Below are 24,810 nucleotides of genomic sequence, written 5' to 3'. Positions count from 1 at the left end.
TGCGGGGGCCACTGTCAGGGGGCTTTCTGAGTCGTCGGGGAACCGAGTGCTCGGGGGTCACTGTTCACCTCCCCGAGCACTCTCTCCCGAGAATGCCCTTTCTTGATCCTCGGGGAACCGAGTGCTCGGGGACTACTGTTCACCTCCCCGAGCACTCTATCCCGGGCACGCTTGTACGGATCCTCGGGGGACCAAGTGCTCGGGGGCCGCTGCACGCAGTCCCGAGCACTCTCTCCCGGAACTTCCTTCTGTGGGTCCTCGGAATACTTGGGTGTCTAGGGGGCCACCACTCGCGGCCCCGGGCACACTTCTTCCGGTACTTAGCTTTCCTGGTCGTCGGGGGACTCGGGTGCTCAGGGGTCATCGTATACCTCCCCCAGCACTTTCTTCCCGGCACTTAGACTTCATAGATCATCAGGGAACTTGGGTACTCGGGGACCACTGACTGTGGCCCCAAGCGCCCTCTCCCGGGACTTAATCTTTTTTACCTCGCGGGGGAAACTCCGCGGGATGGCGCCACGTGGCGGATTGCTGCCTGGCCTCGGGGTTCGGGGACCCCCGGTTCCTGATTCACCGACAGCGACCGCAAGTGGCCGTGGAGGCGGTGAACTGGCAAAGGAGGTCAGCGGTAGTAGTGGTGTGGGGAAGCAGGGTAGGGTGGCGCGGGTGACAGAAAGCGGCACAGAAGTGAGAGGTGAGGGCGACTCCGGTAGATCTGTGGATGGTCGCTTGGGCCAGAGCTAGCGCCGCAGATGTGGGTGAGAGCGGCGAAAGGAAGTGATGCCAGGGGCTTGGACGCTTAGCTGAGCTCGAGGTCCACTGTGGCGTGGCTGGTGGTGGAGCACAATCGAAGACCCACTGATCGACAGTTGGTGTGCGGTGGCGGAGTCTCCTAGAGAGGGCGACGTTCCTAGATCGAGCGAGGAATGGGGGACGGGGTTTCGGTAGGCTTCGTCGAAGTAGGTGGGATACAATGATGGGCTACAACAAGTGCAAAGATGGAAAGGGAACTTAAGGGAAGATACCGACGGTCAGATCGCTATGTGTGTGCCACATCGAATAAGCAGAGCACACTTCATAGCATGTGAACAGTGCAACAATGGTCGGGGGTGAAAAATGTAGTAAACTTTTAAGTCTTTTATAGATTAGGAATCCAGCCTAAATATTACATATATTGTGTTTGATTTTTTTTTCTTTCTCTTAGTACGGTGACTCTCTTTTCCCCTTAACGGCAGGAACACATGTTCCTATCAAATAACTCGTCGATGATTGCCCGCTAAGCATATCCAGCTGTTAAGATTGCTAACCATGTATCCCTGTGCACCTTGAGGGCTTATTTGGATTCGAGAGACTATGATTAGAATTCTTATGGTTTAGTTCAAATTTGAACAAACCCTAGAAGTTTCTAGAGCGGTTCATCTCGCCTGCAGTCCTGGGAAATGGTGCCAAACTTATCGTGGGTTGTGGCTGTGTAAATTATCCCGACAACAAATTGATTATTTCAGCGTAAGATTTGTTGTCACCAAACAAATGAGCAAGAAAGAAAATGTACTCTGGAGTAGGCAACGGCGGGCCAATAATGCAGTGCAGTGCAAGGAGGCGTGCATTAACTCACGCCGACGACGCTGCAGGTGCGTCGTTTGCGCGAGTCCAAGCCGTCCTTGCTTTCAAAATTTACAAACATGTGTGCCTGCCGTTAAGGGGGAAAAAAAAAGAGTCACCTTACTAAGAGAAAGGCAAAAAAATCAAACACAATATATGTAATATTTAGGCTGGATTCTTTATCTATAAAAGACTTAAAAGTTTACTACATCTTTCGCCCCGGCCACTGTTGCACTATTCACATGCTCTATAGCGCACTCTGCTCGTACAGGTATATTTTTTATTTCTATATTTTCTATTCTCAAAATTTGTAAATATATGCACATGTTTTCAAAATTTACAAATATATATATTTACGTCGCTCTTCAACGTTTCAATGTTCTTGAAACTCAAAATATTATCAAAATGGTTATAAAAAAACTAGAAATAAAATTATACTTTCTCATTGAACAGAGGATATAAGTATAGATTTACAAATTTTGAAAATAAACGTATATATTTGTAAATTTTGAAAATAAAAAAAAATCCAGAGCAGGACAGCGCAGCGGTACGACAAGCCTGGACCTGTCAGCGGTTGCTGTCAACACAGGACGCAGGGCTGTCTTCCCGTGCCTATCACCACCTGCACCGAGCACGCGAAGCGTTGCACGGCGCCATCCGTTCCCATCCGGACTGGGGCCTGAAGGCCCTGACCTGATTGATGGGCACGCGGGATTGGATGGAGAGTGAAGCTTTTCTTGGCTTTTTTATTGACAAATGGAATGAGAATACATCGGTAAAAAAGAAAGGAGATACATAGGTCCTCTGTCAAAAATGAAGATAGAACGAGAAAGGAAGAAGAGACGAGGAAGGGTTAATTGAGCATTTACCAAAACACCACTTTTTCGTCTATAGCCACATGCCGGTGACGTATCAATGATGCTTTATACGGCACCCACATTTTGGAGTGATATGTCACGAAATTTCCGTTAAATGGGGGTTGGTTGGTACATACCACTACGTTTTTAAATATAATAAAGAGTTGTCTACGAGTCGAGTCCAAGCGAGCTTAAAACGTTAGGTTTGGCTTAAAAAAATTCGAGTCGAGCTCAAACAAGCTTATGATGACGGCCGATCTTACTGATGAGCTCGAGCTCGACTCGAGTAGGCTCAAGTTTGGCTCATCTAACCTCGGTAATGAAAGAAATATCGAGAAAGCTCAAATAGATCTTGCCGTCTTAACTGTTTATTGTAATGTGGTTATCTAGATAGCCTTAGGATGATTCATCTCTTTTGTTACTTGAAATGTCTCCTTAGGTCTTAGAGTTACATAAGAAAAATTAAGATTATATAGACTTGATAGGATAATAAACTCAAATAAAAATCATAGTTCTTGTTAACACGAGTTTTATCAAGCTAGTGAGTCTTGACCAGGCTCAAATTTGGCACGTTTTGAGGTCTAGGTGAGCTCAAATTCAATCTAGAACAAGTCAAATTTGGGTAGCTTACAAACTTCGAGTTTTTTTTATAGCCCTAGGGTAATACAAACCATATTTACGTGGGCCCCCTTGTCATAATCAGTAGGGGTGGCGTTTACCGAACCACAATTTCTTGAGCAGCGTTCTACTTCCTCTGCTGTTTTATGCATCTCTCTCTCTCTCTAATCACCCCTTCCTGCCGTTGACCGCTATTGTTTCCTCCTCCTCCGGCCGCCGATGCTGTCCAACCGGCAGACGGCCGTCCTGCGCCTCGCCGGCGCCCTCCCGGAACCTCGCGTAGATGTCACCCTTGTAGAAGCTCCACGTCCTCCACACGAGCACCAGCGACACGAGCGCGCCGAACACGGTGGCCGCCGTGATGATCAGGAACGACCGCTTGAAGCACTCCACCCCAAGGCACACCTTGTCGCGCCCGCCGACGCCGCCGGTGTTGTGCTGCCGTCCCGCTTCGGCGTCGTAGAGCCTCCCGGCAACGCGCACGTTGAGGATGTAGGAGCCGATGGGGCTGGCCATGCCGCCGAAGTTGTAGAGCGTGGAGTAGTACTTGAGCCCGAACACCTCGGAGATGATGGCGAACACCAACGGCCACTGCGCGCCGAAGCAGAACCCGATCACGACGGAGGCGGCGTACAGCGACTGCGGCACGCCTAGCGCGATCAGCACGTGGCCGGCGCAGGCGAGGAGGAGCACGCCGGTGAGGAGAAGCGGGCGGGGTACCCTGTACCGGGCCAGGACGGCCTCTGAGGCGTAGCCGGCGGTAACGCGCCCGGCGTAGTTCCAGATGCTGATGAGCGAGACGAAGGTGTTGATGCTCTTGGACGGGTAGCCCAGCGACTGGCCGATCTGGCCCATGTTGTCGATCGCCGTCAGCGTGCCGCCCACGCCGCAGATGGTCGCCACGAACAGCACCAGCATGTCCACGCTCACCAGCGCCTGCAGGATCGTGTAGTCCTCGCCCCTCGCCGGCGGCCGGAACATGGTCTTGACGCACTCTCCGAACTTCCCCGTGCAAGAGGAAGGACTCGACGTGGGCGGCGCCACCGGCTGCTCTGTTTTCTTGGTATCGGTGGACATTTGGACGTGGTCTGCGCCGTCGACTACGGTGATGGTCGGCGGCGGATCGTCGGCGCGGAGGGTGGCGTCGAGCTCGCGCTCGCGATGGATCTTGTACTCCTGCTTGATGACGACGCCGAGGGGGAGGAAGAGGAGGATGAGCAGCGGCGTGGCGGCGATGCCGTAGGCGTCGCGCGAGAAGGGGACCTGCTTCTGCACGACAATCATGACGAGCAGGAAGCACGCGAGCGCGATGGAGAGGTAGAGGAAGCAGAAGAAGGGATCGTCGCTGGTCTCCTGCCCGCCGCGACGGCGCGGGTACGGCATGTACCGTATGGTGTGCACGAACACGGCGGACACGGCCGCCGGCAGCCACGCAATGAGCAGTATCAGCGACTCGGCGTCGTCGCCGCCGTAGAACGCCAAGTACAACTGCGTGTACACGGCGCCGCTGAGGCCGACGAACCCTTTCAGTATCCCGAGCACGACCCCGCGGCTCTCCGGGAAGTTCTTGACGCAAGTGACGAGTGCGCCCGTGTTGGCGAACGACTGCGAGTTGGCGCCGACGAAGAAGTACAAGCAGACGAGCCACACCGGCGGCAGCGCCGTGCGGCCGGAGACCGCGAGGTAGACCATGAGGTAGCCCGACAGGTTCATGGCGGCGCCCATGGCAAGCACGACCCAGGGGGGCGTGACCTCGTTGATGAGCCCGGAGAAGACGCCGAGGTTGGCGCCGAGGTCCTTGAAGAAGGAGACAGTGTTGAGCGTTCGCTGGTCGTACCCCAGCGACGACTTGAGCGCGCCGGAGTAACTCCCGAAGATGTAGGTCGCGCCGGAGGCCGCCATGATCAGCAGGCTCGCGAACACGGTGAACCACCGGCCCAGCAGCACCTGGCGCGCGAACCGCCGCGTCAGGATCACGCGGAGGGGGTTCTGGTTCAGCGACGCCGGCAAGCCGCCGGCGCTCCCGGCTCCCGCGTCGAACACCATGGCGCCTTTCTTTGGTTGGTTGTTTAATTGTCGTGTGGTTCGTTGGTGCCTGTTGTGTGTGTCAATTGCGAGTATGTTTATATCGATGCTGCTGTATATAACGAGCTTACTGAGAGAGAAAAGGAGTGTGGAGTGACAGATTTGAGGCATCCTCAGTTAAGCCTCTTTCACATTTCTGTCTTGGAATTTGGAACGAACTAGGTCATTGAGAAATTGGATTTTTCAGATATGTGAAATGTCATAGTTAAAACTTAAAATAAATTGGGTTAGTGTAATACCGTAATTTTTGCGAGGACCAGTGGTTGAATTAACTGGTTTAGAGAAAATTCAGCTGTGATGGCCTAACAAAGTCCTATTTAGTTTTTCGAACCTTGCCAAGAGGTTCGTATCCTCTAACTTGGTCGAAGCAAAATTAGAGATGCTACACTATTTCGCAGTTCGTATTTTCTCGTCGTCGAATCACGTACGGTTAGGATTTCAGTGATACATTACTGTGATCCCTTGCCAAGATGGTTATGACATAATAGGCGCTGCACTCAAGAGCCTCCGCCACTCCTGCACTCAAGCCTGACGGCGCTGCTCAAGCCCCATGGCTGCACTCAAGCGCCTCCTTCACCGGATCCCGCACAACGTCGCGCGCGGCCCTGCTCGAGCTCCTCTATTCGATCCAGATCCAGGTAACCATTCCGCCCTCGTCGTCCCCGCCCCATCTTGACCGGCGTGGATTAGAGATCCATCCCGGACTGGAGTCGAATCCTTGTTTTGTTTGGTTAGGAAGCCGTAGATTGCTTGGGCAGATCGATTGTTTGATCCTGTAGAATCTTTTTTCTGTGTTGCGAGCCCGAAATCCCAATATTCATGTCTGCCATTGGTTTCTTTTCACCTCTCTCTAGCTAGAGATGCAATGACGATTGTCAAATCGTCAGTCTGACAATAACTAGGGCCTGTACATACTTACTGTTTGTACAACATTCGTGACCGTATTTGCTTAAATGGATAACTATTTTTCGTATTTACAATTTTAGCACATGTATTCGGCACACGGTGTGCCGAAAACGATTTTTCGGTACACGGTGTACCGAAAAAGGTATTTTCGGCATACGGTGTGCCGAAAATGACTGTATTCGGCACACCGTGTGCCAAATACAACCAAAAAGCGTATTCGGCACATGGTGTGCCGAATACACACCGTGTGCCGAAATACGCTTTTGTCACGTCGTTTTCTTTTTTCTTTTCTTTTTACTTTGTCCTTTTGTCCCCCACATTTTTTGGCCGGCTGCATGGCTGCATGGCGCATGGTGCTCTCCCACGTGCTGTTGTCTGCTCGGTGAGGCTATAAATGGCAGCGCAGCGAGCAACGAAGAGGCATCAGCGAGCAGAGGAGAGCAAGGAGGAGAGCAGGGAGGAGAGGAGAGCAGGGAGGAGAGAAGAGCAGAGCAACAGATTAGTGTGAGCAGTCGAGCCCGAAGAGCTGCGGTGCAGCAGGACAGCTTTTCTTAGTAGTAAGTACTTATATTTATTTGAATCATAGATTATGTATGTACTTATATTTAGATTAGAAAATATAGTTATAGCATGTAGATATTAAGTTGCTAAAATAGAGTAGGTGTAAGATTTGCATATTCTATGATCTTGTAATAGATGGTACTATAGTGTAATAGTAATCGTAATATTTAGATTAGAAAATGTAATTAGAGCAAGTGGATAGTTCGAATAAATTGGATAAATGATATTAAGTTGGTAAAATAGAGTAGGTATACTATTTGTATATTCTATTATCTCGTAACAGAAGCAACTATAGTGTAACATTAACTGTAATACTTAGAATAAAAAATGTAAGTAGAGCAAATATAGTATTTATTCTGTTCGAATACATTGGATAAGTTGTCGGAGGATGAACTCCTGTCGCAGGGATCCCGAGAGACCCCTTTTTAAAGATTCGGCCGGGGGGATGATCCTGAACGAGCTCGTCGGGGAAATAAATGGAAACGGAAAGAAATGCAACGACAGGTGGTGGGGGATGATCGTCCTAGTGCAAAAAATAGATAAATGCACCGGGGTTTAGACAGGTTCGGGCCGCACGGGGGCGTAATACCCTACTCCTGTGTGAGTGCAATATCTTTCCTTGAAGGGAATTCTTTAAGGATGTGTCTGGTTACAAGGGTGTATTGTCTACAGAGAGCTTGAGGCTCCCGTGCTCTAGCTCTGCTTGAGCTTGCTTGTGATGTTCTTCGTCTCTTGTGGTCTCTTCTCTTGATCTCGTCTTGTCTGGCTTAGTTGTTTCTTGGCTTCGCTGCCTTCATGTGTTCTCCATCCTTTTCTTTTATACACACGCAGACCTCGGCTTACCCCAAATGGGAAAGAGGGGGCGCGAGTGCCAAGGCGCCACGGAGAAAGGCGTCATCATTCCGTCTCGGCGAAGTGACAGGGGCAGTGGAAAAATGCGGCGCGCATCCGACCACCCGCCACTGTGGACGTCCTCTGGCGCCGTTGAGAGGGCCCACCGGGCAGCCACAGAGGCGCCCGATGCGCCCACCCTGTCTTGTTCTTCTGTCAGGGCAGGGTGGCAGGCGGAACGCTTTGATCCTGGCAACGTTATCCCGAGGTACCCCGGATGATACGAGATGGGACCCGTGCAATTAATGGACCCACGCCCCCCTGCCAAAGCATGGCAGGGACTGACACCATGGCATGGGCAGCTGAGAATGTCAGGATGTCAGGATGTCAGGCCGCGCGTGCCCATTAAATGCGGCATTGGACCTTTGACTGGCTGACACCCCACCGACGGGTTCCTTCGGGTCGTCGGGGCGTCAGGCGATCTTGCGCGAACCTTCGGGGAACCGAGTGCTTGGGGGCTACCATGTGCAGCCCCGAGCACTCTCTCCCGAGCACTCCTGTAGGACCCTTCGGGGAACCGAGTGCTCGGGGGCTGCCACGTGCAGCCCCGAGCACTCTCTCCCGAGCACTTCTGTAGGACCTTCGGGGAACCGAGTCCTCGGGGGTTGCCACGTGCAGCCCCGAGCACTCTCTCCCGAGCACTTCTGTAGGACCTCTCGGGGAACTGAGTCCTCGGGGGCTGCCACGTGCAGCCCCGAGCACTCTCTCCTGAGCACTCCTTTAGACCCTTCGGGGAACCGAGTCCTCGGGGACTGCCACGTGCAGCCCCGAGCACTCTCTCCTGAGCACTTGGTTGTTCGGCCCATCGGGGGACTATGGTATTTGGGGGCGAGGGGGAACCCTTTCGAGCATTTTCTTCCCGGTACTTGGACTCTGTGGGTCATTGGGGAACTGGGGTGCTTGGGAACCAGAGGCTGTGGCCCGAGCACCTTCTCCCGGAACTTAGATTTTCCTCATCCTGCAGGGGGGGGGACCTCGCGGGATGGTGACACGTGGCGGACGGCTGGCCTGGTCTCGGGACTCAGGGACCCCTGGTTCCCGATACACCGACATAAGTAATATTAAGTTGGAAAAACAGAGTAGGTACAATATTTGCATATTTTATGATCGCACAACAAAAGCAACTATAGTGTAATTAATCGTAATATTTAGATTACAAAATGTAATTAGAGCAAGTAGATCGTTCAAATCATTTAGATAAATGATATTAAGTTGGTAAAATAGAGTAGGTATACTATTTGTATATTCTATTATATCGCAACAGAAGCAACTATAGTGTAACATTAACTGTAATACTTAGAATAAAAAAAGGAATTAGAGCAAGTATAGTATTTATTCCGTGCTAATGCATTAGCTAAAATAGAGCACGTATGTAACATACATCTAATTAGTTATTTGGTCATTTATGTTTGTTTAGCAGAGACGCTATGACTATCCATATTTATTATGGAGAACGTCCCGCTGTTTTGCATGGGAGACTCGTGTCCATTCAGAACTGCCAGCACATAGAGAGTACGGTTGAGCTACCAATTGATCTAAAAGGCTTACAAACACATGTTATGAGCCTTTTGCGTATAAACCAGCAGTCCTACAATGTTATCCTAGAGGGTGTTAGGCCACGGTCTGTACCAAACAGCTCGCTCATTGTCCATACGTTGTTCGATTTGAGAACGAACAACGCTTGGGCCTTGTACTCACGTAAGGCATTAGAGGAGAACTTTGAAATGGGAGTGTACGTAACCATAGTATCACGACCGGTGCATGGTGAAGAGGTGGCTACTGTGGAAGGATTAGACCATAATGTGATGCATGATGAGGCGGGAGGGAATGTCGGGGAGGGCACTTCGGGTACGGATGGACCCGAAGTGGACCATGGTGAGGTAGATGCACAATGCATGGATGATGAAGCCGGTGGTAGTGGCGACGAAGAAGGTGCTGACAATGATGACCCGGTGCCGGCGATCCAGTACTTTCATGGTGCTGGGCTGCTAAATTGTACCATCAGTGAGTATAACACCCTATCTAATTGGGGATATCAGAATAGCGACATCCAGGTGGGGCAACGGTTTCGGAACAGGGAAGAGGTCATCCACTTTATCAGCAACTATGCTGTAATCACAAGAAGGGACCACAAGTGTGCCCGATCTAACCATACAGAGTATGAGGTTAGGTGTACGAAGCATCCGACTTGTCCTTACTTCGTACGAGCCCATAAGCCAAAGCACGAGAACTATTTTGTGCTGAGTAGACACACCCCACATATATGCAGCGAAGAGGCTATTAGGAATGTGAGCCACGCGGTTGATGCGAGGTTCATAGCCCAACTACTCATCACCCTTGTTGGCACAAACATATGTTTGTCGCCAAAATCCATTATGGAGGAGGTGCAGACTAAGACGGGTATGCTGATCAATTACCACACCGCGTGGCGAGCAAAGCAGAAGGCATTGAAGATGTTGTTTGGAAGTTTCGAAGATTCGTACCACTACGCACCGAGGCTGATGCAGAAGATTGCTATGACCAACCCCGGGACCCAGTGGGCCATGGCGGATGAGCCAATCAGGCTGGATGATGGGTCATACAGCAACACTGATTGATACCTCATTAGGTTTTTCTGGTCCTTTGGCCAATGCATCGAAGCTTTCAGGCATTACAAACCGGTGGTATGTGTGGATACCACATTTCTTAGTGGCAAGTACCATGGTAACCTAATGACAGCGATGGCGGCGGATGCAAACAATCAGATAATTCCTCTCGCTTATGCATTGGTTGAGAGTGAGAACAATGATAGTTGGTTGTGGTTCCTTACCTTGGTGAGGACACGTGTCGTCGGTAATAGGGAACGAGTCTGCATCATATCAGACCGCAATAAGGGCCTCTTGCATGCATTGGATGTGCTGCATGCCAGCACAAACCCCTTCATTGCGTGGCCTGATGTGGAGAGAAGGTGGTGCATGCAACACTTAGGTGTGAACCTTTACTCAAGGTATCACAACAAGGGTCTCGTGAAGAGGTTCAAATGGTTATGTCTTCAGAACCAGCAGGCGAAGTTCAACGAGATATGGCGAGAGTTAAATGAGACCACTCGTAAGATGATGGCACAGCAAGAAGCATAGGAGGACCATCTACGGACGCAAATGGTGGGGGGCCAAACCATCATTAGTCGTTCACATGGTACGTTTAGCCAGTGGATAGCGGGAAAGCCGGCGGAGCGTTGGGCCCTATTCCATGATACTCACGGTTCTAGGTGAGAACATAGCGTTTGAAAGATCGTAATTTTCTTTTGGTTACGCAAAAAATTGTATCTAAAATTGTTGTATCTTATAATAGGTATACGATCATGACAACGAACATAGCTGAGGCATTCAACAATGTCCTAAAGGGTGTACGCGGCCTCCCATTGTGTGCCATAATTGAGCTCACATTCTATAGGACGGCTGACTACTTTCGAGACCGTGGTATAGCTGCAATGGAGTGCAGCACGCGGTTCGCACCTAAGGTGGAGGAAATCCTATCCAGAAGGAGGAGTAAGGCACACTTTCATCGGACTAGGATCTACGACTGGACCAACAATGAATTTGAGGTCATGTGTCTTCGTCGGTACACTTCTGGATACAGTGCGGGGGACACCGTGCAACAATGTCAAATTGGTCCTCACGAGGTGAAGTGCACATGCAATAAGCCAAAGCTACATCATATCCCGTGCTCCCATATCTTGGCCGCTTGCAGGGACATGGGCGGGAACGACGGATCACAATACGTATCACCCTATTTCACGATCGATGCACTGAGGAGCACATGGCTTCCAAAGATGCGTTCATTTAACATCGGATCCAGTTACAAAGCAATCGAGGGGCCTAAGTGGGTACCTTATCCCAGGGCCAGACGCACGGATCCTGGAAGGCCTAGAGCCACGAGGCTTCAAGGTGACATAGATGCAGCAGATGCTGTTGATGGACTACGTAGGTGCAAAATATGCAAGCAATCCGGCCATGACAGGAGGACTTGTCCGACCCGACGGTAAACTATTAGGCTACGATCGAACTGGATTGTATTAGCTTTGGTGCTAGTGAGTTTGTTATATGAAGTATGTTGGAAACATGGATTGTATTGTAATTTATTATGAACGTATTAGGTGTTGTACCCATTTTGTAATAGCTATTGTCTTACTTTATTTTATAATTGAACCATGAGGCTTGAAATCATTGGCATGGCTCACGTTCACCTTCCCGAGCTTCTTCAACTACGGTATGACGAGAACCACAGGGGAAGGATGATTTTTGCAGGGCAACAGGTACATCGATATTACGTGAATTTCATTTGCTCTAATAGCTTGGTACTTACTCTAAAAATGTATTGCATATATTTGCAGTTGCTCCCATTGCGTTCCAGGAGTGTGCGCAAGCTTAAGGAGTTAGACCCTCGATTCCACGAGCCCCTCGCACAGGCCGGACTCCTACCGTTTGCACTTATGATGGCAGGAGCTCCCATGGAGGGTGGTGGCAGGACTCCACTGTCGCCAATCAAGGTCTCACTGCTCACAGGCCTGGTCGATCGCTGGCGTCCTGAGACGCACATGTTCCACTTTCCTTGCGGAGAGATGACCGTTACTTTACGGGACGTTGCCATGCTGACCGGGCTCCCGATAAGGGGCACCCCGTTAGTACTTCCACGACCAGGAAAGGAGCAGTGGAAGAGTTATATTCACGGCAGGTAATTATTTGTTACATAAAGCATTTTATACGTTGGAGTGTTTATATGAACAATGTAGAAGTGTATTCTCCTGACCGTGTGCAGAGGCAGTTTGGTCATCGTCAGTTGGTGCCAGCACCTCCCCCACGAGACGCTGGTCAGACGCACGAGTAAGTGTGTTACTGTAGATACCATTTTTATGTTACAAAATTTTAACTATTTATGTCACATACAAGAGGAGTGCCTAAGGAAACGCAAGCACCCACGACTGGGCGGAGATTAATGCAGAACACATAACCCGGTGGATGGAGTCTGGCCCAGTGGATGTCGTCGTTCCTGCGGGACAGTACGACGATAGCTCGTACTGGGAGTACCTTGCGTGGTATCAATCACGAACGCGTCCCACCTTACTCAGCGGCAGCGTACCGCCAGCCCCTAGACCTTCCCCGAAGATCGTGCCTGGCTTCTACATGTGGTGGTAAGTGATGTTGTACTTATAACGATTTTTATTAGTTTGTCATCCGTATTACTGACATAACCCTCAACAACAACAGACCGAAGCGGGGATCGAAATGCATAGGCATGCGGAGCATGAACGTTGGGAAGCGAGTGGGTCAGCCACGCGAAGGGATAGGCACCCTCTCCGAGACTACATGAGGACGAGAGGGTCTTGCCTTTGGTCCGCGATACGTGGACTAGGTGGTTGCGCCCCGCGTTATAGGGCATACGACGTACCCACCATGGACCCGTCCCGTGCCTCCCACAGCAGGCGCTCATCCAGTGCTCATGAGGCACATTCACGGGAGGCCCCTTCGTCTGCGGCACATCATGGGACACGTTCTTCTGCTGGAGCCGAGGAGGTGATACCTGAAGCTCCCGCTACTGAGGAGTGCATACTGGGTTCTCAGCCCCCTCCGCTCACACAACCTACTCAAGCTACGCAGACAACTCCACCAAGATTATCAACTCACAACGAGGATGTCATTGACTACATACAGCAGACGCCCACCTGGAGTGGCACTCAAGATTTTGACTGGGCTGGTGCATTGCAATCGAGCAGCTTCACCGAGCTACTGAGCGGCCAATACCCCCAATATCCCGATGCACCAGGGGGTTCACACTGGTACCAGGAAGCTAGGACTTCATCATTTCGGACTCCCACCGAGCACGTACTACCGGCAGTCACACTCCCGCATGACGATCCTACAGCGTGGTATATGCAGGGCCGAGTTAGCGGTTCTGGATACACATTCGGCGGAGTTGGATCACATCATGAAGACGAAGATGAGGACCAAGGGCACACGTGGCAGGGGCCAGCTCAGGCGGCTGGGATGAGGGCCACACACCCGCCAGACGCTTACACTCCTGAGGATTTCTTGCGGCGTCGGCATCGTTAAAGAGCCATTTGTACTATGCCATACACTATATTATGTACTCATTTGTACTATGCCATACACTTCAGTGTTCAAGTAATTATATTTAGTTTACATAATCTTTTTTAACTAATTATGACACATAACTTATTTATCAGTAACTTATTAAGTATTTGTATATATCATTTTCGACATTTCATACATGTTTATTGTTTATTAAATAACCAGCGAATCGTGCTTTGGTGCAGACCAAAAAAGTTGCAGGGAAATCTCAATATGGCGAGAAATTCTACTACTGCCTTCCCATGGACATATACAACGATCGATATAGCATTAACTGCCTGCTTGCAGGTTGTGCGTGGAGGGAAGGATGATCCCTTCAAAGAGAACAACCTAATCCAAGCTGTGTCTAAATTAAATACAAGACCGTCATGTTCTGCGTTCACCGTTCCACTTCTACATGTAACAACCGACGACCTTAGGGCCCTATTACATGAGCGCCACCGAATATACCTCAGGGTTTGCGAACTAGCCGACCATCCTTCTTTACTGGGTTTCTGTATGAGGCAACGAAGGATGGCGATGTTGCCCGACCAGTATGCATCCCACATACAGGTTCGTCATTTTCTATTTCATCACCATAGTTGTCTTATTGTTTTTGATTCGAATACCCCTCTTCTGCTTTAGGCATTCCCAGAAGACGCGGAGTTAATCAACAAAGAAATACCACACCTCTTGGCAATGCAAATGCTCTTCGGCGGGGGTGTGCTGCCTGGTTCGCGTCGAAGACGACGAAGATCAGCGAACCCAAGGGGTACAAGAGCTGATGAAAGTTTGATGCCACTAATGCCTCGGCGTTCCACCAGCCACACAGGAGAAGGTTCAACTCTTACTACAAGAGCACATCCTACTACCGCGATACCTGAAGACGACGACGACGACGATTTCATGCCACCAATGCCTCGGCGTTCCATCAGCCACACAGGAGAAGGTTCAACAAACAATACAAGAGCACGTGCTCCAACCGTGATACCTCCGGACGACGACGATGACGACGATTTCATGCTATCAATGCCTCGACGTTCCACCAGCCACAGCCACACGGTACAAGGTTCAACGAACCATACAAGAGCACGTGCTCCAATCGTGATGCCTCCAGACGATGACGACGACGATTTCATGCCACCAATGCCTCGGCGTTCCACCAGCCACACAGGAGAAGGTTCAACGCACAATACAAGAGCACGTGCTCGAACCGTGATACCTCCGGACGACGACGATGACGACGATTTCATGCCATCTATGCCTCGACGTTCCACCAGCCACAACCACACGGTACAAGGTTCAACGAACCATACAAGAGCACGTGCTCCAATCGTGATACCTCCAGACGATGACGACGACGATTTCATACCATCAATGCCTCGACGATTTCGTTAATCTACATCATCACTTTCTATTGCCATTTTAAGATGATCACTGATACCTTATTAATCTTGCGCATATTCGAATATACCATGTTAAGACTATTGGTCGCCTTAAAGACTGTTTTTTTACTCATGCATTTTAAAATATTTTAGATTAGCAAATTTTTAATTTTGTTACATAAATTACACAGTCAAATCACATAAATGGGAGGAGTACGAAAAAAAATGTATTTCGGCACACGGTGTGCCGAATACCAACTGTATTCGGCACACCATGTGCCGAATACAGTGTATTCGGCACACGGTGTGCCGAAAATGCCTTTTTCGGTACACCGTGTACCAAAAAATCGTTTTCGGCACACCGTGTGCCGTATACATGTGCTAAAATTATAAATACAAAAAATAGTTATCCATTTAAGCAAATACGGTCACGTATGTTGTACAAAATCGAATTTTTGCCAAATGTTTTCAGTTTTCACCAACATGAAGCTACAGTTTTGTTATTCTGTCAGAAATCAGAACCATATTTACGTCCAGTTTGTTGCAGATTTGAATGCTGCCTGGTGGATTGCTAACAACGCTTGTGGATTGCTAATCATTGCAGCTAGCCGAAAATTTTGTGGGGTTTTGACTTGCACGCCTGCTAAAAATCCCCCAGTTTGCTGTAGAAGCTACACATGCAAGCTTTGTTGTATTCTTTAGCTTAATATGCAGAGCAGGTAACTGTAGACATATGTGGTGAATGGTAATTATAAGTAGAAACCCTTTAAAGGATTTGGTTTAAGCTTCCGATTGCATTTTATTTTTTTTGCTATTAGGATCAGTGGTGACCAAAGAATATGGGCATATCTTAAAGATTGTATTAGAACCATCAATGGTATTTATATCTTAGCAACATTGCCTCCTAAAGATTATATTAGATATATTGACAGATCCGGAAGTCTAATCCAAAATGTGATGGTTGTAGTTGATTTTATATGAGATTCATTTATGCATTTATTTGTTAGCCGGGCTCTATACATGACACTAGTGTGCTCTACAATGCTTTGGAGGCTAATAGAACAACATTTCACATCCACCATTAGGTTTATTTTTTTCTTTCTTTTTATCGTTAATTATTGTGCTAAATTAATGATAAACTTCTATGTTTTAGAAAAATATTATTTTGTTGATGCTAGTTACCCAAATAGACCATGTTATTTAGCACCATACAAGGACCAAATGTATCATGTTCCTAATTTTAGGAGGGGTGTTGCTCCTTAGTGGTGAGAAAGAGATATTCAACTATTTACACTCTAATGTTCGTAATGTCGTTGAACAAACATTTGATGTTTGGAAGATGAATAGTCAAAACTTAATCCTCACCATTTCCCAGCATAAAAAGATTGAGGAGCACCATGGTACCATGGCATGATTAGAGATGTAAATACCTATCTAATAGGTGATTCTGGATCAATACTTCAATTTATTTACTTTCTCAACTTAAGTAGACTAATAGTGGTTCTGGATCAATACTTCAATTCATTTACTTTCTCAGCTTAAGTAGACTAATAGGTGGTTCTGGATAAATACTTCAATTCATTTACTTTCTCAGCTTAAGTAGATGGAAATGCATCTTTAGTTCAAGCGAGTGAATTCTGTATCTACCCAATGACAAAATAAAATCCAAAAGCAAAACTTGCATCCTAGTCACGATTCTCCACGGACATCTCCTGGCCGTCCGATCAAAACTTCCGATGTTCTAGACCAACGGCAACCACCACACCTAAAGGCATGCATGGCCTTGAGTAGGGCGGGATAACGAGCCAGCTTGATTCATTTGGGCTGGCTCGTTTAATATAGCGAGCATAAAAGTTAGTTTGGCTTGTAAGTAGTTTGTTATTTTTTTTAAAGAAGCAACTTGTTACTAAGATGAAAAGAATATAAACATCTAATAAAAAATACATTGATAAAATCATACAATAATACTAATGACATCTACAAGTATATTGCTTGAATGATTTAATCATAAGTATAATTGCTATAAGCTAATCTCTTCTGGATGTTTTTTAAACTCATATACAACACAACAACAGACATATCAACTTATATATGTTTTACTATTATAACAAAATATTCCTCCAAAAAATATATGAAACAACGTTCCTCATATATTCGTCTATACATACAAAGCCTGAAGGAACGATCGATGTGAGAAGAAAAAGATAAAAGTTACATCGTAACGAGTAGCTGACCAATAAAAAGTTAAGTAGGCTGGCGAGTAGTCTCTCTATCAAAAATAAAGATGATCAATAAGCAAACTGATGATCACATTGAAAAGGAGCGATATGATGTAAATGATAACTTTTGATTGTTTGGCTCGGAAGCTACTCACAAACTGATTTGTTATCTAAACGAGCTAAAACTCTAACTCGACTTATTAGATTTTAGAATGAACTAAGCCGAGCTAGAGCCGAGCTAAATAGACCACGAGATTTTCATTCAACCCTAGCCTTCAGAAACAGCCGTTGGTCAAAGTGAAATTCTTCTTGCTCCTGTCGCAGTGATCGCTTTCCAGACACGCCTGCACTGCACTGCACCTGATTGATCAGCCAAGCTACCAAACCATCCAGACACGCAGGGCACGAGAGCTTGACTTGGGAGTGCACGGCCACGACCTTCGTGGAACAGGGGATCAGGTGTGGCGATGGGGACGGAGATGCCTCGTTTCCTAAAGGAGACAGCGATGCGAGCTGTAGGCCCGCGGCGACGAGCCGGCGACTACCGTGGAGGTCGTGTCGCGTTTAGACGTGCAGGCAGCATGTGCGTGGTGGACCGGGAGAGCCGGCCGCGTAATCGGGTTGGATTAGCGCTCGGATTAGTCGTATCGTCTCGTGATTCATTGGTCAGGTAGGGGAGTGGTTTGAGGCGTCCAATCGAACAAGACCAGTGCTCCCAATGCAATGTATCGTAGTGTGATGTACTAAAGATTGTCACCCTCTAATGTATAGTATCATATTACTATATTATCTCTGTTTTTTTTTACTGGTTGGTTAGTCTATTGATATGGTCTTCAATAAGCATATTTAATTATTATTTTTGATAACTATTTTTTAATAAAAATGATAAAAAATAGATAATTTTAAAGTACTTCTCATGATAGATTCATTACTATCATTTTTATATGTCAAATCTTAATAGTTTTGTGTATATTAATGATTAAATATTCTAAAATTTAACAGTACCTATTGTACGACATTATTTTAGAACAGATGTAGTATCTGAGATGAGCAAATCAATTAATTGTCGCATGTGTGTGATCAAATGGACATGGCTCCACCCCGCGCAATATCCAAGACGTTAGATATGGAGCCCAAGCTGTATCTTTAGGATAATACATTTTTTCTCTCTCCTCTTTAATTCCATGCCATGTCAGTAAAAAAGTTCTAGATTACACCTAATTAATGCGCATGATACACGTCATATTAGGAGAAATAAATTCCCGTGAAAAAAGTACCCCTCCAATGCACAATATCGTGTTGCTATATCTAAGGCCATCTCCAACAAAATCCCTAAAACTTCATCCTCTAAAATACTATTACAGCATCCCCTATCACTATTGCAGCATCCCTCATTCCCTTCATCTCCAACAGAATCTCCTTTATTTCATCCTCTATCTTCTCTTTCCTATTTTGGTGTGTACTGAGCATCGTGATGACATATACTGAGCATCCCGTTGCACTGGTTTGTTGCAACGTAAATATTAGGGTCTTGCAGTAGAAGGAATCGTGTGGAGGAAGGCTGACGGAAGCTTGCGGGCGAAGACGCCGAGAAAGTGGCTTGCAAGGGAAGGAGCACAAGTGGCTTCTCTTGGAAGGTTCGGCCGGGCACTATATATAGGTGCAAGAGGGGCTCTCATTTGCAAGCCACGAAATGGAGCCTCGTGCTGCATGGAAGCAGTACATGAGAGAGTTATGCTTCTCCACCGAGGAGTCCGATGAGGAAGATGAGTTGGTCCTAGCGACGCTTGCCGCATGGCATGCCGACGTCGAAGCGTCGCGTAGAGGGCCGTGGGGAGGCTCTGTCCCCGGGCACCGGCGCATCCGTAGGAATCGTCAGGAGGGACACAATCGATTGTACAACGACTACTTTGCTGAGTCCGCAGTGTACCCCGACTACATCTTTCGGCGCAGGTAACACTATTCTATTTTTTACGAACGGACGAGATATGAACTAGTTCTGATCCATCGCCGTGCAGGTTCCGGATGAATCGCGATTTGTACTGCAAGATTGTGAGGGAGGTGGAGGAACATGACCCGTGGTTCAAGCAAAGGAGGAACGCTGCCGGAGAGCTTGGGCTATCACCCTTGCAAAAAGTAACTGCCGCTTTCCGTATGTTAGCTTACGATACTCCTGCAGATTCTCTCGACGAGTGCCTCCGGCTAGGGGAGAGCACCATCATCGAGAGCATGCGGCGTTTCGTTCAGGCCATTGTCGAGGTGTTCGGTGACGAGTACCTCCGGGCGCCGACCGAGGAGGACACTGCTCGATTGCTGGATATGAACCAGCGTTGAGGGTTCCCCGGGATGCTTGGAAACATCGATTGCATGCACTGGAGGTGGAAGAACTGTCCCACGGCGTGGTCCGGTTCGTTCAGGGGCCATGTCAATGCACCGACTATCATTCTAGAGGCTGTGGCATCGCAGGACCTATGGATTTGGCATGCCTTCTTCGGGATGCCAGGTTCATTGAACGACATCAATGTGCTGCACCAGTCTCATCTCCTTGACAACCTTGCTGGGGGAGTAGCACTGAAGGTACAATACACTATTAATGGCCACCATTATACAATAGGGTACTATCTTGCAGATAGGATCTACCCAGAGTGGGCGACATTTGTGAAACCCATACCATCTCCAGTAGGCCCGAAGCATCAACACTTCGTGGTGCAGCAGGCGGCTGCACGAAAGGATGTTGAGCGGGCATTTGGAGTGTTGCAGTCCAGGTTTCCCATTGTCCGTGGCGCGGCGAGGTTGTGGGATCAAGAAATCCTCAGCGACGTAATGACCACGTGTATCATCATGCATAACATGATAATCGAGGATGAGAGAACGGAAGGTGCTATCGACTACATCTACGAGGGTTCGGGCGAGGATGCGGTGCCGTCTCACGAACCAACCCCCCCCGCTTGAAGCATTTATGGAAAGGTACGGGCAAATTAGAAGTCGACCAACGCATCATCAACTCCGTGACGACATTGTGGAGCACCTGTGGCAGGTCGCAGGAGGACAATAGACCTCATGGCACCTTAAATAAATGTAATATCGTATCCTGTTTCATCGTGTTCAAATAAATGTAATCTCGTCTCGCATTACATCGTGTTAAAAAAATGTAATCTCGTCTCACATTACATCGTGTTAATAAAAATGTAATCTCGTATCGCATTACATCGTGTTAACAAAAATGTAATCTCGTATCGCACTCATGCACGTTGCAAATGAGACCACAATGTATTAGTTCGGTCCACAATGTAATAGTTCGGTCGAAAATATGCAATCGGCCAGCAAACTTCATAGCACTGAACAATCGGCCACAATGTAATAGTTCGGTCCAAAATATGATTAAACAGGCAATTAATACAAATTGTAGGTACTACATAGTACTCAACAGACAAAACTGAAAATCATGTTTGCTTAACAAGTAAAAGTCTGTTTGCATGAAAAGTAAAAGTCTGTTTGCATGAAAAGTAAAGCACCAAAACTCAGGGGGCAGATTCAGCTCGGCGAGCTGCGATGATGCTTCGGCGAAGGCTCTTGTAATATGCCTGCTGGTCCTCGTCCATTTGCGAAATGTCCATGCTCATGATCTCCCTCTCCTCCCTGATTTTTTGTCTCTCCTCCTTCACCTTTTCCAGTTGGACACGCTCCTCCTCCAGGCGCAACCTGTGCTCCTCAATCCTCAACAGCTCTGCAAAGCGATCGGCGCGTTCCTTCTCAACTTTCTCTTTTACCGCAAGTTGCCTGTCGAACATCTCAAGCACTGGTTTTGTGACCGATGTTGATGAAGCCGAACCGCGAGCGAGGTCCCTTGCCTTGTTTCGGCCTGCTGGCCGCTTCTGCCGGCTGCTCCCGCTGGTATGCGCCGGCGTCGCACCGTCACCATCGATGCAGCCGGGGGAGGTCTCTCCCTCCTGTGTTGATGGCGCAGTCCTCTGCTTCTTGCGAGAAGACTCTGATTGCCATTTCGGATGGTGGCGTAACTCGGCCCAGCATGGCATCAGTGTGAACTCCCTTTTCTCCGCTGCCTGGAACATCTGACATGCAGCTGCAATCTGAAATTTGCCCACAACATATTAAATGGCACAGTACATATATTGAATGGAAACTATACATGCGCATTAAATGATGCATACCGTGTCGGCCTCCGTCATCCCACTCCGCCTAGTACGAAGGGCTTTAGCATAGTGCCCGTAGAATCGCTGCACCATGCCGTTGACGAATGTCCACCTACCCTGAAGAGACTTCTTGTTCCGAGTGGTAGGGAACTCCTTGTGCTCGTGGTAAAATGTCTCGATCCTCTGCCAGAAAGCCCTCATACTCTGGTTCGTTCCCACCACGGGATCCATACTCACGTTGAGCCACGACTTGACTAGCAGAAGGTCCTCCTGGATAGTGTAACTGCTTCCACGACCACATGCCGCTGGCAACTCGTTCTGTTCATCGGACATAGGAAGCTGCGTCCCGATGAAGTCATCCTGAGTGGGTGGCACAACATCGTCCCACGGAATGTCATCCTCATCACCCCGAAGAAAAGGGGCATACTCCATACTGCTCCTGAAATATGGGACAAAGGCTATGAAATACATGAACCATTCAGTTTATTCGACAAAGACAATACACAAAGACAGTAAGGAACATATGTTTTCGTCATATCAGTACAACACATGAAATATGGGACAAAGGCTATGAAATACATGAACCATGCAGTTTATTCGACAAAGACAATACACAAAGACAGTAAGGAACATATGGTTTCGTTATATTAGTACAACACAACACTACGTTTATTACCACTGCATTAAACCCTACTACATAGAGTAACTCACTGCATACGCCACGACCTATCGGATTCTACTGACATAGAGTCCGCGGAATCTCCACACAACAGCTCATCGCCGCTCCAATCCACTGGAACAATGTCGTTGCAGTCGACATCCTGTGAACCGGACCCATCCTCGACCAAAGTGGTGGCCTCCGACACTTCCTTGCGGCCATCACCAGTCTGCATCGCATCTTCCACTTGGAACACGAGCATCTCCAGTTCCCCGGCAATGTTCTCGACCTGAAGGAGAGCTCGGTTCAGGTCCACATCGGCGGGGGTGCCCTCCGTAGTCAAGTTCTCTTTCACGACTTTCTTCAGTTCTACCGCCATTTGTTCGACGTGGTCCTGCATTTTGGAGACAAGGGCGGCGAGCGAAGCGGCGTCCATCTACAACCAATGACACCGATGGCTCAACTGAGAATCTGTTACCTACCAATCATGCATGAAGTCTGTACATGTACCTAATGTTCCTCTCCATGCAGTCACAGTACAGTAGGAACACAATGTGACACTTGCAGTAATTAAGCAGAAAAGTAAAGAACCAATAAGGACCATTAATTCTGGTGCATGACACTAGGTTTGGACCATTATTTACTATCTGAAATGAATGAAGCATTCTGGTTCATTGGGTTATTGAATATGCCTGACACAAACAGCTCATATGGACGAAATCAACAGGTCCCAGCATGGTATTTGCAACTGGATATCACTACTGTGGCCAACATGTAGGAATAGCTATGTGTATATATACCAAAGGCAGTGTGTATCCTCAAAGGAAGACAGTGTGAAGCATCAATTATATACAGTGTGTCCATATATGAAAAACAGTGCCTACATAAGAAAGATCAGTGCATATAGCTCAAGCAAAGGCACACTAGCCACACCAGCTAGGCCAGGAGAGCCCTTTATTTCATCTCAGGTTTCAAAAATAAACAATTAGGTTTCAGCCGGGGAAACATTTTGCACACATTACCAAACATAGTTTCCACAATATTTGCTATGTGTATATAAACCAAACATAGTTTGCACATTTTTAGGGGCAAGGGAAAGATCAGTGCATACTACACATAGCTCAATCAAAGCAACAGTTGTACTAATATACAGACCAAAGCAACACTTTCACTTAATACACAGACCAAAGCAGCTCAACTACATTGCTTATCAACTACACAGCTCAAATGCAAGTGTACCACCATTTACAAATCTTCAGGTCTACCACATGAATGCAGAGGGACCAAATATCAATTCAACTACATTGCTTAACTACATTGTCATCACCAAAGCAGGTCTAGCACATGAATGCAAAGGGACCAAATACCAATTCAACTACATTGCTTATCAACTACACAGCTCAGATCCACAGCTCAACTACATTGCTTATCAACTACACAGCTCAAATGCAAGTCTTCCACAATTTTACAAATCTTCAGGTCTACCACATGAATGCAGAGGGACCAAATATCACTTCAAGTACATTGCTTAACTACATTATCATCACCAAAGCAGGTCTAGCACATGAATGCAGAGGGAGCAAGTATCAATTCAACTACATTATCATCACCAAAGCCTTCACTGTCTGCTTTCCAGATCAACCAAAGCCTTCACTGTGTGCGCAACTGTTCCAGTTCATGTGCTAGACCAAACCTTTCCAGATTAAAACCAAGCACGGTCTCAACTACCTGTGGCACGGTCTGAACTACCTGCGGCCACCGTGAATCGCCATCGAAGCTACATGCTCTGCGTCTACGCGCTTGCCACAGGCACAACCGAACCGAGGCGCCGTGGACAACCCGATCCCTAATGCAAAGTGAACAAATCGCAAATCCCTAATGCTAAGTGAACAAATCGCAAATCCCTAATGCAAAGTGAGCAAATCCCTTAGGCCAATCCCTAGCGCCGTGGACAACCCAATCCCTAACGCCGATGCACCCACCTCGCCCCCCCCCCCACCAGCGGCCACCGCATGGTCTCCAGTAGCGCGAGAGGACTTACGTTGCTGCACTGGAGGTCTTCCTTGGTGCTGTAGCCGAGCCGGCGGACGGCGGGGACGATGGAAGTGCCTCCGCCGGATCTGCTCCCCTCCTCTCCTCCTCCGCAGGGACCGCCGCCGAGGGCCCCGACCTTCCGCGCTTCCGCCCGAGTCCGCCCCCGCCGAGGGCCCCGACCTCACCGCCGCGGCGCCTCGCCAGATCCCCTTCCGCCGTGTCTCGGGAGCTGCTGCCTATCCTATCCGCTCGCCCGAATGCCGGAACCAGCGCCATCGGGTTTTGCCGACCGCGTCGCACACCGCAACCCTGTGGAACGCGAAACCGACTCCGTTGGAGCCGCGTCCGGGCGCCCGCCATCCGCAACAGTAGAAATGCCGACCCGATACCGATTCGGTTGGAGACGGTCTAAGACGAGCAAATCAATTAATTATCACATGTGTATGATCAAATGGATATGGCTCCGCCCCCAATGCAATATCGGGCAATGTCCAAGATGTTGGATATGGAGATTAAACTGTACTATCTTTATTTTTAAATAGATGTTATTTTAAAATATCTATAATTAAATTTTAGAAACTTTGATTATTAATATATAAAATTATTAGAATTTGGCACATGAAGATAATAGTAGTAAATTTATTATAAAAATACTTTGATATCATCTAATTTTTATTAATTTTTACTAAGAGATACTTATCAAAAAATAATAGTCAAACATATTTATTAGAGA

The 24,810-nt window shown here is 47.9% G+C and overlaps 2 protein-coding genes across 2 annotated transcripts; both read right to left on the bottom strand.

The window, feature by feature from the left end:
* Window positions 1–2,907: 2,907 nt before the first annotated feature.
* On the bottom strand, window positions 2,908–5,281 carry LOC133892689 (protein NUCLEAR FUSION DEFECTIVE 4-like). The gene has a single exon (XM_062333592.1). The coding sequence runs from the start codon at window positions 5,271–5,273 to the stop codon at window positions 3,246–3,248; it is 2,028 nt and encodes a 675-aa protein (XP_062189576.1). The 5' UTR covers window positions 5,274–5,281; the 3' UTR covers window positions 2,908–3,245.
* A 15,105-nt stretch (window positions 5,282–20,386) lies between these two features.
* On the bottom strand, window positions 20,387–21,560 carry LOC133893478 (uncharacterized). Its single transcript, XM_062334506.1, has 2 exons — window positions 21,404–21,560; window positions 20,387–21,322 (listed from the first exon to the last, which is right to left on the bottom strand). The coding sequence occupies exons 1-2, from the start codon at window positions 21,476–21,478 to the stop codon at window positions 20,753–20,755; spliced, it is 645 nt and encodes a 214-aa protein (XP_062190490.1). The 5' UTR covers window positions 21,479–21,560; the 3' UTR covers window positions 20,387–20,752.
* Between the last annotated feature and the right edge of the window lie 3,250 nt (window positions 21,561–24,810).

The sequence above is a fragment of the Phragmites australis genome, chromosome 15 (genome assembly GCF_958298935.1).
Source record: "Phragmites australis chromosome 15, lpPhrAust1.1, whole genome shotgun sequence".
Lineage (NCBI taxonomy): Eukaryota > Viridiplantae > Streptophyta > Magnoliopsida > Poales > Poaceae > Phragmites > Phragmites australis.
The sequence above is the reverse complement of the archived record's forward strand: the minus strand, read 5'-3'. Positions and strand labels throughout refer to the sequence as shown.

Bases quoted from the DNA above. Each gene is read 5' to 3' on its own strand.
- LOC133892689 (XM_062333592.1), bottom strand. From the start codon at position 5,273: ATGCCTCAAATCTGTCACTCCACACTCCTTTTCTCTCTCAGTAAGCTC.
- LOC133893478 (XM_062334506.1), bottom strand. From the start codon at position 21,478: ATGGTGCAGCGATTCTACGGGCACTATGCTAAAGCCCTTCGTACTAGG. The intron at 21,323-21,403 runs GTATGCATCATT...GGCAAATTTCAG, and splicing joins GGATGACGGAGGCCGACACG to ATTGCAGCTGCATGTCAGAT.